This window comes from Emys orbicularis, chromosome 1 (assembly GCF_028017835.1).
Source record: "Emys orbicularis isolate rEmyOrb1 chromosome 1, rEmyOrb1.hap1, whole genome shotgun sequence".
Classification (NCBI taxonomy): Eukaryota; Metazoa; Chordata; order Testudines; family Emydidae; genus Emys; species Emys orbicularis.
Genome location: NC_088683.1, coordinates 90248215 through 90262567, shown reverse-complemented (window position 1 = coordinate 90262567; position 14353 = coordinate 90248215). Strand labels below are relative to the sequence as shown.

At 40.4% G+C, this 14353-nt stretch overlaps 1 protein-coding gene across 1 annotated transcript in view; it reads left to right on the top strand.

Annotated features, from left to right (window-relative positions):
• The window catches only part of BLTP3B (bridge-like lipid transfer protein family member 3B), an 85922-nt gene that overhangs the window by 48236 nt on the left and 23333 nt on the right, over nt 1–14353 (top strand). The window contains exons 6-12 of the mRNA XM_065404449.1: nt 4025–4214; nt 6194–6334; nt 7017–7187; nt 8544–8724; nt 9201–9284; nt 11557–11739; nt 11855–11976. Of these exons, the coding sequence (XP_065260521.1) occupies nt 4025–4214; nt 6194–6334; nt 7017–7187; nt 8544–8724; nt 9201–9284; nt 11557–11739; nt 11855–11976 (1072 nt within the window). The remainder of the gene's footprint in view (nt 1–4024; nt 4215–6193; nt 6335–7016; nt 7188–8543; nt 8725–9200; nt 9285–11556; nt 11740–11854; nt 11977–14353) is intronic.

Here is a 14353-nt window from a genome sequence, read left to right as displayed (position 1 = left end):
GGGTGCAGAGTTAATTCGATGTAACGGTGCTAAATTCAACATAAACTCCTAGTGTAGACCAGGCACTAGGACATACTATCTGCTTCCCATTTGCTCAGTAAATAGAATATCATTGTCAGGAATCAGGGTCTGTAGCAGAGTCAGTCTTCGGGCAAGCTAATGAAAGCACCTGGGTTATAGTAGTCTGTCTAACTGGTTACACTACCTGATTGGTTGGAATAGTCAGCAGACCGGCTCTTAAGCCCAACAGCAGCAGCAGTTCAGCAGCTGCTCAAAGCATTCGCCCATGGCTGAGATAGTTCCTGCTCCTGCCTTGTTCATAGTCCTGCTCCTGCCTTGGACCCAGCCTTGCCTCATTCCAGGTAACCTGGTACTGATCTTCGGCTCCAATCCTGACCTCTAACTCCAGCTCTGATTCTGCTTCTGATCCTGAGCTCCTGACTCCAGCTCTGACCTTGGACTCTGATGCCTGCGGTAACCACTAGGTCCAATGCCTATGTCAGGGTTCCTTCCCCACTCTGAACTCTGGGGTACAGATGTGGGGACCCGCATGAAAGACCCCCTAAGCTTATTTTTACCAGCTTAGGTTAAAACTTCCCCAAGGCACAAATTCCTTCCTTGCCTTAGTATCACTGCCACCACCAAGTGATTTAACCAAACATTCAGGGAGGGCCACTTGGAGCTCTACCTTCCCCAAATATCCCCCCAAGCCCCTATACCCCCTTTCCTGGGGAGGATTGAGAATAATATCCTCACCAATTGGTACAGGTGAACACAGACCCAAACCCTTGGATCTTAAAAACAATGAAAAATCAATCGGGTTCTTAAAAGAAGAATTTTAATTAAAGAAAAGGTAAAAGAATCATCTCTGTAAAATCAGGATGGTAAGTACTTTACAGAATAACAAAAGACTCAAAAACACAGAGGATTCCCCTCTAGGCAAAACTTTAAAGTTACAAAAACAGGGATAAACCTCCCTCTTAGCACAGGGAAAATTCACAAGCTAAAACAAAAGGTAATCTAACGCATTTCTTTTCTGCTATTACTTACTATTTCTGCAGACTAGATGCTTAGTTCAGCTATAGCTAGGGAGATGTATTTTCCCCTGCCCTGTTTCCTGGCTGGCTCCGAGAGAGACAGACACAAAACCTTCCCCCACAGATTTGAAAGAATCTTCTCCCCTTATTGATCAGGTGTCACGCAGGTTCATAGAATATCAGAATTGGAAGAGACCTCAGGAGGTCATCTAGTCCAACCCCTTGCTCAAAGTAGGACCAATCCCCAGACAGATTTTTGCCCCAGATCCCTAAATAGCCCTCTTAAGGATTGAACTCACAACCTTGGGTTTAGCAGGCCAATTCTCAAACCACTGAGCTATCCCTCCCCTTTACAGGTAAAAGAGGAATTAACCCTTTACAGGGTAAAGAGGGATTTTATGCTACCCTTAGCTGTATGTTTATGACAGCCTGCTCTAACCACTAGGCATGACCACCCATGTCCTGGTTTCTGACAGTTTGAGCAGCCCCAACACAGACAATAAGAGAACTAGAACTTATACCAGGGGTGGGCAAACTTTTTGGCCTGAGGGCCACATCTGGGTATGGAAATTGTATGGTGGGCCATGAATGCTCACAAAATTGGGATGTGGGGTGCAAGAGGGGGTGAGGGCTCCAGCTGGGGGTGCGGGCTCTGTGGTGGATCCATAAATGAGAAGTTCAGTGTACGGGAGGGGGCTCTGGGCTGGGACCGAGGGGATCAGGGCCGGGGCATGGGAGGGGGTCGGGTGCAGGCTCCGGGTGGCGCTTACCTCAAGCAGCTCCTAGAAGCAGCGGCATGTCCCCCCTCCGCGGAGGTACAGCCAGGCAGCTCTGCATGCTGCCCCGTCCGCAGGCACCGCCCCTGCAGCTCCTATTGGCCATGGTTCCTGTCCAATGGGAGCTGCGGGGGTGGCGCTTGGGGCGAGGGCAATGTGCCGAGCCCCTTGGCTGCCCCTATGTGTAGGAGCCAGAGCGGGGACACGCCGCTGCTTCCGGGAGCTGCACGGAGCAGGGCAAGCCCCCACTCCCACTCCCCGACTGGAGCGCCAGAGCGGGGCAAGCCCCGGACTCTGCTCCCTGGCGGGATCTCGAGGGCCAGATTAAAATGTCTGAAGGGCTGGATGTGGCCCTCAGGCCATAGTTTGCCCACCCCTGGCTTATACAGTGTACGTGGATTCTTCAAAGGTCAATATCTCTATGGTGGACATAGTGGGAGCCCTATAGACATTGCAGGCCCAAGTTGCTGCACTACAGGCATAGAATGCAGTCCTGCAAGTTCAAGCCGTGGAGCCTTCAGCTCTTACCCCTGCTCCCCACAAGGCCAAAGTCCCCCTGCTTGACAAGGTTAAGGGTGATTGCAACAAATTTTTGGGGTTCCTAAATCAGTGTCAGCTCCTATTTCTGCTATGCTCGTAGTCCTACACCACTGACCATGACAGAGTGAGGTTATCCACTTTCTTACTGGGGAGGCCCTACTTGGGCATCTCCACTCCTGGAAAAATCATGTCCACTTCTGGGACAATTTGAGGCTTCATTCAAGCTATGGCAGTGGTTTTTGATGACCCAAGTGGCAAGCTCCACAGCTACCATTGGCCGGGAACCACGGCCGCAGAGCCGCCTAGCTGCGGCTCCGCCTAGGAGCAGCAGGGACATATCGCTGCTTGCGGGGAGCTGCCCGAGGTGAGCACCGTCCGGATCCGGCACCCCGAGCCCCCTCCCAGAGCCTACACCCCCTCCTGTGCCCCAACCCCCAGCCCTGAACCCCCTCCCATACCCAACTCCATCCCTCTTAGTTAATCAGAATGTTTTACTTACCGACACCCCCATTCCCGCAACGATAAAGCTTTTATTAGAGGGGTAGCCGTGTTAGTCTGGATCTGTAAAAGCAGCAGAGAGTCCAGTGGCACCTTATATACAGGTATAATTGTGGTCCCAGTCATTTAATTGGATCTGCTTATGTCAACTCCTTTAGGGTGTGGCTACACTGAACCTTGGAATGGGCCTCCCAGCTTGGGTTGACAGACTTGTTTGAACATAACTCACCTTAGGGTGCAAACAAAAGTCGGTGGACCCAGCTTGGGAGGGTCACTCCCAGAAGCATTAGACATATCCTTAGAGATCCGGCTTACCTTGACAGGGGATTTGCCTGCATCAATCTGGTTGCAGGGCTGGGACCTACATTAATAACCCTTATAGGTTCTATTTACTATTTAGAGCACTGTAAAATAATAAAAGGCTGCAAACTACTTTCATTGTCTGAGCTGACTGAAAGCTTTTGTATTTAAAAGGAAAAATAGTGAAAAGTAAATTGGATTTTTAAAATTCTTTAACTTTTAGTAATGCAAGGCATTATTCGTAACACAAATAAGAAAATTTCCTTTAAAAACAAGTTTTAACAAAAGTGTCCCTTTAATCCTGAAATTCAGCTGCTTGAGTATATGCACTTAACCATTTTAATATATAAATTGTGCTTAAAATATATATTTTAAGCACAATTTGCCTATATTATGCCTTCCCATCCTCACCTCACTCAAAAAAGCATAATATATAAAAGTAATTATAGCTTTAATAAGCTTTGTTGTACAGATAAATATTAGCAAGGCTAATATGCTATTGTGGTGGAATAATGTTAATTCATTTGACATTAATTTTTCCTTAAATATACATAAATAGAAGCTAGGTTGGTGAATAATCTGAAGACTACTGTAATATTTAAAATGGAAACTTGCATGCGTTATACTTGATTGAAGTTCAACTGCATGAAAAATTGTTTCGTCGTTAATTTTAGATTAGGACCATATAATAGAGATTATACTATATTACAAATTTTTCAGAGTTAAATATTTTTAATGAACATTTATAAATGGGATGGGGTGCACTACAAGTTTTGTATTGTATGGTATGTTTCATGTCTTATTGCTTAATAAGTATCACTTTATGCACTAACATTAGATCTGTAATTTAAATCTTGGCATTTCACTTTCCAGCGAATATGGCTTTGCTGAAAAAGTGGTAGAAGGAATTTCTGTTTCTGTGAACTCCATTATAATCCGGATTGGAGCGAAAGCTTTTAATGCTTCATTTGAACTTTCACAGTTGAGAATATATAGTGTAAATGCAAACTGGGAACATGGTGATCTAAGATTTACTCGAATACAAGAATCTCAGCGTGGAGAGGTAAAGAATACCTTTTGCTATTTGCTTCTGTCAACTTTGTAGTAAGGAAGGTAATTAAATTGTGACTTTATGATTTTAAACAATCAAAGGAATGTGTCCTGGGTGTGGCTGGAGCGCTTGTGCACTCCAGCTAGTCTCAGCTGCTCCCAGTTACCCACAGTCCTGGGGGCAACCAATTGTAAACTAGAGCAGCCTCTAGTTTATAGAAGCCTCTAGTTTATAGGTTGTTTATAGAAGAGTGGAATCTATCTGTGAAGGTAGTGAATATGAGATATGGGGGTGTGCTAAAGAAAGATCTCTTAATTGGACATTTCCTTGCTTTTAAGGATTTGCATGGGTGAAAGTTCTCCTTAAGCAACCTTAACTCATTTCTAACCAAGTTATTTCTTTGTAGGAATTTACTAGTATACTGTACTCTTAATAGTCAAATTAAACCATTCCAATATCTCCTAATTGCTAGTTCAAGTAACAAGGTATTAGAATTTTTAAAAATTATTTGAGTACTAGATTAATGGATACCCTTCTTGTTTTCTGCCCAGTACCCAAAATAATAATGTGCAATTGAGCTCAAAGTTAGACTAAGAGTAGCAACTTTATATTGAAAGATGATTGTTTCTGTAACGTATGTTTGGTTATAAGTCAAGTGGACTTAATATTTTGAACTTTGACCATATTGTTTTATTTAGAGTTGGTTATTCCCAGCTAAAAAACTTTCAGTCAGAGTTAACGTGACTGATGTCTATCATTTACCTAAGAGCAGAAACCCAAAGTGAACATAGTAATGATCTTAAAAACCCAACAAATGTTATCTGAGAAGATCAAAATTAGTCATCCAGACAAATTTTAACTCCCCTTTTTTACTCTTTACCCAGTGTACCTCTTGTAGCTTATATGTAAATTAATTACCTGTTAATGAGAGTTTGTATCTATATGTGTGGATGTTTGAAATCCACATTATTTGCTTAAAATGTATGCTGAGCTGAGGAATTCTTTAGTACATGGCTTTTGTTGTATATGAACCTTATATACACATGTACACTACTTTATAATCCTAGTTTGTAGACTACCTAATTTTTAGTCCAGGCATTAAGAGGTTCATAACACTGAACAGGGGTTTTGAATGTATCATTCCTAAGTCTCTCCGTATGAAAACAAACACTTTTACATTTAAAATCCCTTATACTTACGGGGAATTGTCCTGAACAAAATTACTTGTATGTAAGCAATGAAAATGCCTGTCTATTCCATTTGCTCTAAGTGTTCTTAAAGAAGGTAGGAGTAGTTTTCTGCATCTTCATCTGATTCCTTGCCTGCTGTATCCCTCATCAACTCAGAGTTATACACTCAGTGGGATCCATAATGTATGTAGTAATTCTCTTTAATTAAAAAAAATTCTGCCATCAAACCTCTCCCCTTCCCCAAACTAATCAACAGCACTAGAATTGAACATTTTGAGACCACTTGAGGAGTCCAATCCACAGAAGAAACCAGCATAAGGCCTTTAAAAACTAAATGCTATAGAAGTGAATGAACAGACTTTATAATTAAATTCACTATGAAAAATATAAAAATAATCCCTGATCTTAGAGGTGACTGTGTTGGTGGTTGCAAGGGAGGGATAGCTCAGTGGTCTGAGCATTGGTCTGCTAAACCCAGGGTTATGAGTTCAATCCTTGAAGGGGCCATTTAGGGATCGGGGGCAAAAAAAAAACCTGTTAGGGACAGTACTTGGTCCTGCTAGTGAGGGACTGGACTCAATGACCTTTCAAGGTCCCTTCCAGTTCTATGAGATGGGTATATCTTTTCTTTTTTTCTTTTTCTTTTTTTTTAACTTGAAGGGTCAGAGCTTTAATTACCAACAGTTTTAGTCAGAAAATGGAACATGTCTTTTCTGTTGCTACTAAAACTCCATGAAATGTTCTTGTTCTTACTGGCAAATAAATTGGCATATTAAATTAACAGGCTTTGTTTTGTTTTAGGTATTAACTTTTAAAGAGATCAACTGGCAAATGATCAGAATAGAAGCAGATGCAATCCAGAGTTCTCAGCATGAAATAATGAGTGCTCCAGTTCGACTGATTACTAACCAATCAAAAATCAGGGTTACACTTAAAAGAAGGGTAAATTTGAAAACTTGTGAATCTGTGATATGTTTATAAATTCTTTCATTTGTTTTTGTATTTGACATTTATTTTTACAAAACACTCTGTATAGGTAGGCACACAGCAGAGATTCTGCACTTGGACTACATAAAATATGGCACTCTATAAATTTAAGATATTTCATCTTATTTTTCTGAGGAAGCATCATCAACAGAATAGTTTACCAAGCTCTGATTACAGTAGTTAGACCTATGCAATGGACAAGAAATAGAGCAGGCAAAATGCGAAGACCATGGGGTTATATAGGTTTAGCTAATGGTCTAATTTGGCCTGTATTGCCTTTATTTGTGTTGATGCGTAATGAGGAAAGAATTCAGCTTTACTTCTCAGGGTTTAGGTTGAGTATGCAGGGTAGGCAGTTAGAAAACAGCATCTTTTTATTTGTAAATTGAGCATATTTGATATGAAAATCCTTAAGAGACAAACATAGAACTTCATAATACTATTTTACAGTCATTTTTACTTAGTAGGCAAATCACTCTTAAAATGAAATATTAATGTAATCTTATGGGAAAAGTGTCACATTTCTTGTGTACCACGTCCTTTGCATTTTAACTTATTTCTTTTCAAATACTCATTTCTTGCATCAAATGCAGTATTCCCATTTAGTTTTTAAAATTCATTTTCATTTATTCAACAGTTAAAGGATTGCAATGTAGTGGCATCAAAACTGGTTCTAATACTAGATGATTTGCTATGGGTTTTAACTGATTCCCAGTTGAAAGCTATGGTACAATATGCCAAATCTCTTAGCGAAGCAATAGAGAAATCAACTGAACAAAGAAAAAGCTTGGCTTCTGAACCCACACAGGTAAGCTAATTGGTTGACATAGTAAAGTTTTTTAGTAAATACAGATACTCTAAAACACCATAATAAACAATTTGTTGGTTTAATTTATTTTGGAGAGCTCTTAGGTTATTCATTTTTGATCAAGAGTATCAGATTTTGCATCTTAAATCATGCTAAAAGTTATCGTAAGATCTGTCAATTCTGAGTATCATGACAAGGAAGTAAATTCTATTTATTAAATCATGTATATGGAATATTTAGACTTCTGTATTTATTTCAACGGTTGATTAAATGTGGTGTATAGTGTTGTGTTTACAATGGGAACCATTTTCTGCTTTTGAATTCCAAAATATGTTTAAAGAGAGACTTACACACTAGAGCAAATTTTGAGAGAAAGGGAGGATACTTACACAAAATTGAAAAGTACTGGTACAGTTTTATTTCTCTTTAGTGTTAGTGAAAAATTATGTTTTAATACGAGCTTTTCCTCTAGCAACCTAGCCTCTCTTGTTTGAACTTGGAGTGAAATCATAAGTCTATATTTGATATCGTAATCTGTTACCATGGAAGTGATAATGATGTCACAAATAGAATATTGTATTATGCTGAAAACCTCCACATCCTATAACATACATAGCAAGACAGACTAGCTGGGCTTTGGAATCTTTTTCCCTTCTTTTGCTGTTCATGAAGAAGCAGAGAGACTTCTCTAACACCACTACTGTGGTCTGAGGTTGAAGTAGCCAAAGTGTCCCTCAATGAAGAATAATGGCCAGTGAATCTGCATACTGACAAATCCACATTCACGCTCTTCCATCCAACCTTACTGCATGGACATGTAGCAGGCTGGCACAGGGACGAGTTGGGGAACACGCTCTGTACACCAGCTGCATTATTCATTTATCGCCCTCTCTCACCATCATACAGCAGAAATCCTGCTGAGTTGGGGGCCTTCTCAAACAGAGTAAGATTTGGCCAATCAGCTGTGACTGCAAAATCAGGTAGTAGTAGATGTGCTGTAAGAGAGCAAGCTCTCAAGCATAAGTAGCACTGATAAGTGGTAGACGTGATAAGAAAAAAAAAAAAAAAACATAAAAAGATGTTACTATGAAGGCTGTTTAAATGAAGTTGCCGGCATTGAGTACTTGCAGGAAATGCAGTGCCTTAATCAGTAATTAGGGGTGAGATTTTCCAGGGCACATACAACAGTTGGGCATCTATCTCGCATTGACTTTCAGAGGGAGTTGGGAACCTAACTGCTACTTGTGCTAGTGAAAATCTCCCCCTAGAATTGTTTTTACATTTCAGTCTTAAAATGTTTCAAGTTCATGCTTTAAGGAAGAGTTTCTCTAAAGTTATGTGACTTAATTTTTTCAGAGTTCCACCCCTGCACCCACCTCTCAGCAAGTGAAAACACACCAGGCTTCAGCAGCACTTGATCAGAATGATGCAATTGTAAAACTGTTCAGTGATTTTGATGTTAAGGAAACTTCGCATCACTTAGTAATTTCTCATTTGGACCTGCATATATGTGATGATATTCACTCTAAAGAAAAAGGTAACAAAAATTTCCTTTTCCAAAATTGTTTATATCCTCAAACTTATTGTAAATTAGAAGACAGATTGAGAAGTCTATTAATGTTTGTGTTATTTAATGTTAAATAACCAGAATAAAACTATATACAAATGTACATCCAAAGAGCCACATAGTCATTTTTTCTATTGTATAGCAGGCTGCTTTATATTTAATGAACATAGAAGAGATTAATAGTAATTAAAGAATCAGGATTTTTCAAAAGTATTTCCTTGATAGTAGCACCAGAGTTTCCAGCTACAAATTTATTGGCCTTATCTTAGGCATTGGGAGCCCATCCTGGCCAGTTAGGCCAGAATACGCTCCTGCAAAGTTATTTTTGTGATACCTCATTTTTTGATCCAATACTTTTGGCCATGGTGATTCACTGTAATGAAAAAGTGAAAATTTACTGATGTAGGTCAGGCATCTACATTGCTAAATATTGCCTTCTTTTACAGAATCAAACAGAAGTATTACAGGAGGAGCTATGCAGATTTCCTTTAGCCATTTAACTGTGGACTACTATCCTTTTCACAAAGCAGGTATGTGAAATATTTATTAGTATATTTATTAATTGTATTTTGGTTTTAAAGATAAAAATTAGTCAAATGTACAGAAGACATGGGCAATAATATTTCTACATACAAGTATTTGAAATATATACTTTTAAGGTCAGTTCAGTACATTCATATCCATTACATATGGAATAAAAATACTGAGAACTGAACCAAAATTTTATACACTAGCTATTTAAAGCATAACTCTTTTGTTTAGTTACTGTAATCCATTTCATGTGAAGAAAGACGACACCAGGATTTGAATGTATTAATTTGAAATTTAAGGGAGAGCAAAGTACAATCTACTAGATGAGCAGTTCTCAAACTTTTTGTTGTTGATTCCTCACTTGATTCTACAAATGTGGTACAGAGATTCCCCAGAATTTCTTTAGTGCACTTAATTTTGTTAGTGTGCTCCTATGGAAATGCAATGAGCTTGCCATACAGCCATCATATTAAATCATGGAAGAATTGATTGACTGGCACCAGAATTGAAGCTTGACTTGCTAGTAGTAAATTCCAGACTAGGATTTGTTGCAAATCATTTTTGGCTAATAGATTTTTCCAGAAATCTAAACATTAAAAAATCATTTTTCTTTAATGTCCATTGTTAAATTTTGGCCAAAAGTTACCTTTAAATTTGGGATTAGCTACAGTTTGATATAGTGGACCTTCTTACATGGACTAGGGCAAGCCGTTCTTTTCTATTGTTTGTCTTGGAGGAGAAGAAATTGAAAAATTTCTGTCTGAGCTACAGTTATATTAAAACAGAAATTCAGTATAAGCTGCTGGATAAGAACTGATACTGTTGTGTTGGAAGGTGTTAATGGCCGCCATCAGTCACAGACCTGGTTAAAGTCAATGGATACAGGAAGCATCATTCGTTCAGGCTAGATGAAAGAGGAATTAAATGCCCCTACTGAAACAGTAGAAGCCAAGACATTGACCAACATGGCAGGTCCTGAGCAAAAGCTAAGCCAGAAGTTGGGGCAATTGATAGGTTGTAGCTGTGTGTCAGAGGTAGAAAGGGACCAGAACAAGCCAAGAGAGAGTAAACTGACAACAAGAGAAGCAGTCGTGAACATGTCCCTGAGAGGGAGCAGCGACAGTGCTCCTTGGGGCACAGGAGTTGTTGGAAAGGCAGGCTGGAAATCAGTGTTCCCTCTAATTTTTTTCCATCTATGTGCGGAATGAATTTTGGTATGTGCACCATATTGAGGTAATGTGCGGATGTGCGCCACCAGTAGAAACAAAAAACCTAGATATAATATGTATTTTTAAAAGTTACCATAGGGATAATTACTCCAGCCAGGACAGGTTAGGCATTTTAGAACTCACTACTCAAAGAATTAAATTTAAGCGTAAGAGAGAAATAAAAATTATGAAATGCATAGACAAGTCAAAAAACTAAATCAAGATACTTTGAAAGAAGTATCAAGTAACAACAGCAATCATGCCAAGTATGTGTTGGGAGGTGAGTGTGAAAGAGTGTGTGTGTGAGAGAGAGAGAGAGAGAGAGAGAGAGGGACACACTGTTTGTTTGTGTATGTGACAGAGAGAGAGACACACTGCCCCTTTTAAGTATGCTGCTCTTTTAAGTAGACCGGCACTCAGCAGTCTGAAGCCTTCTTGTTCAGACACAGCAACAGCTGCCAGCAAGCTCTCTCCGTCCTGAGCCCTGTCATGTCCGTCTGCCCTGCTCTATGGAGATGGAGTGCAAGGGAGGGGGACACCCTGACTTCAGCGCCCCTCCCCCTGCTCTGCACAGCAAGCAGGAGGATCCCGGGAGCAGCTGGCCCGGGGCTCCAAGGCAGAGGGCAGGAGCAGCGCAGCAGTGGGGGGAGGACACCTGAAGTGTACGGCACTTGATAGCCTGTTGGGCGGCTGTGCAGATTAGAGGGAATTTAGCTGGAAATTGTGATCAAGGAAACAGCACTTTGTGTACATTCTTTGTAGATGGCACTAAAAAAATGCCTGCCTCATATTATCAATCTTTTCTCTTAATGGATACAGTCTAGCAAGGCCCTGAATATTGCCTAACCGCTCAAGTCAAGGAGCAATTCTGTTCTTGAGGTCAGTGAGGAGTTTGACAATTAGTGCTATTACTTGCCATTTACATTACCGAATAGTCACAAGATTTAGTGTGATCACATTCTGAAGAAAATCTGAAAAGTTTTCAAATGTTTTTTCAGTTAGAAATATATTTCAAATGGAAACTTTGTATTAGTTTTGGGCCACATATGTCTCTCTCTTGTAGAAGACAACTGCAGTCACTGGATGCATTATAGTGATGCCACCAAAACCAGAAGTGGATGGGCCCAGGAATTATTACATGAGTTCAAAAGCAATGTTGAATTGCTTAAACAGGCTGTGAAGGATCATAATATAGATACTTCTACTAAATCCCCACCTCATGGTTCTCCTCCAAACACACAAACAGGTACTTTGTCTCTGGTCACAAGTTTTATTGCTTACGTTTAATGTTCACTGGAGGCACAGTGTATCCTAAATTAGGTTGTTATTTTAAATGACTTTGCCATTCTTGTTTCCTACAGGCAAGGAACACCAGATACCTAAAGGAACTTCTAGGGCTTCTTCTGTATCTCCCCAACAACCAAAGGATAAACTCATGTCTAGTCCTGTTGTTGTTAGACTTGCAGATTTCAATATATACCAGGTATGGTTTTTTTCCCCCCAGTTGGTGAATTTGGGGTCGCTTTGTCCCTTGACTGCTTTACCTCTGATGTATATTAGCCATAATTTTTAAGGGCCTGATTCAAAGTCCACTGATGTCAATAGGACTCTCTCCATTGACTATATCGGTTATTGAACTAGACTCTTATGGCTTGCTCTTGTTTGATATTAAAATATGAATATCAATGGAATTTTTGTCATTGATTTAATGAGAGTAAGACTTTGGATCTGCGAGGGATCTGCTGTAATATAAAGACATCACCTACAGATGCTGTAGTTTAGAATCTTATCCTTTCATTGTGTCATGCGGAGTATTCAAGGGATTCACTGTTTTAGCATGTAGTTTTAGATTTCTCATTTTTAGGGTTTCATATTCTCTGTTTAAATATATGCTGAATTGATTTTTCGGTGTAATGTTTAAACTGATTTAACATTTCATTATTAATATTTTACTTCAAGTGATATCTTTTTAATGAACTTCTTGACATTCATTTTTTTTTTTGTTATTTGCTGCTGTTTTAATTACTCTCTCAGGTCCAGATTCACTCTCACAGGCATAGGAAGGGGGCAGCTGCACCAGAAGAGTACTTATCTCCAGGAGGCAATGGTATTGGGGCGGTGCTCTGCTTGGGAAGGCGGCTTTAAATTTCAGCTGAAGTCCCATAGTAATCCTGCCAGCAGAGGATGCCTGAGGCCTGGTCTACACTAACCCCCAAATTCGAACTAAGGTACGCAACTTCAGCTACGTGAATAACGTAGCTGAAGTCGACATACCTTAGTTCGAACTTACCGCGGTTCAGACGCGGTCCACACGCGGCAGGCAGGCTCCCCGTCGACTCCGCGGTACTCCTCTCGCCGAGCTGGAGTACCGCAGTCGACGGCGAGCGCTTCCGGGATCGATATATCGCGTCCAGACCAGACGCGATAAATCGAACCCGGAAGTTCGATTGCCAGCTGTCGAACTACCGCGGTAGTGTAGACCTGGCCTGAGATGTGTGCTTCGTGAATGCATCTTCCAGCCACTCTAACCTTGCCCCTTTCCAGGCTTTGGGTGCTATGCCCGCTCTAGTCTCCCTGTTAGAGTGGAGGTTGCAGCTTGCTACCAGAATCTCACATTTGGAATTTAAATTTTTTTATACACTTCAGTAATTGCATAATTTTATGAAATGTTTGTTTCTTAGTTTGATAGAAGTTTTAAATTTAATTTGCTTCTTTTCAGTTGCTTTACTCTCTCTTTTTGCCCTCTCTCTATTATTACTTCACATTGTTTTTGTAGGACAGCTAGGAAACTACTTATTTTAAGTTGATGTATTTGTGAAAGTTAAGTTTTGTATTTATGAAATTGTATTTTGCCATGGTATTATTTAGAATTATTATAGGTATTAATACAGACGTGTATGAAATTTAAGATATCTGAACTGGGTGAGAGAGGTTTATACAATTTTACTTGTGTATAATTTCCAACTATACTTCTGCAAAATCAATAAAACAGAAACCAACCAGGATTCTATATTTAAACACTTATTTTGAAGCTATTTTGAAGGTAGGAAGCTGACATACAAAAGCACTGGATGCGAGCGTTTTTAGTTTGGCAGACATTTCTTAAGTTAGTCCACACCCAAATCTTAAGCAATCAGAAGAGCCAGATAAATTATGTACCAAAAGTAACACTTTTTTATTGTTGCATAATTTACTTTGGAGGCAATTAATGTAAAGTTTGTGTAACATTTATATTGTTAAAAGCACAAGTGGAGAGATGTCGTTCTACTAGGACTTGATTCTGCTACTGTGTGGACCTCGGGGTGTTGCTGAGCCCAAAGAATCCTGCAGTAGCTTACTGAGCACCCTGCTGAGCAGCATGTGATCCAAAGCTTGTCCCTGGAGAGATGGTGCACAAGCTGCAGTGCACATGGCTCCAGAACAGTGCAGAGAGAGGGGAATTTTGTCTGTAGTCGCCTCTCCAGCTGGCTGAGCTGGGAACACCAGGGGCTGGCCATCTTTCAGGCAAACCCCTTCTCTGGCAGACCTGCCTGTATTTTGGTCCGTGGTGTTCTTGGTGAAGCTGCTGGGTCCCTACAGGTCCTTGCCTGATTCTTGTCTGTGGATATCCCCTTGTCTGCTGCATGCACCTGCTGCTTCCCATACACACATGCACAGGGACTATAGTGCCATGCCCTGACTCCATCCATCACCATGCCCCTTCTGGCCTCTGTGTACTCTCTTGGAGATGAGTGTATGCAGACTGCCTCTATTACATGATAGTCATGTATGCATTGCTCTCTGTGATGGGTGCAGTTGGGAATCTACATCAGTGGGGTTACCATGCCAGTGCTCAGTGTGTTGCAGATCCCGTCTGTGAG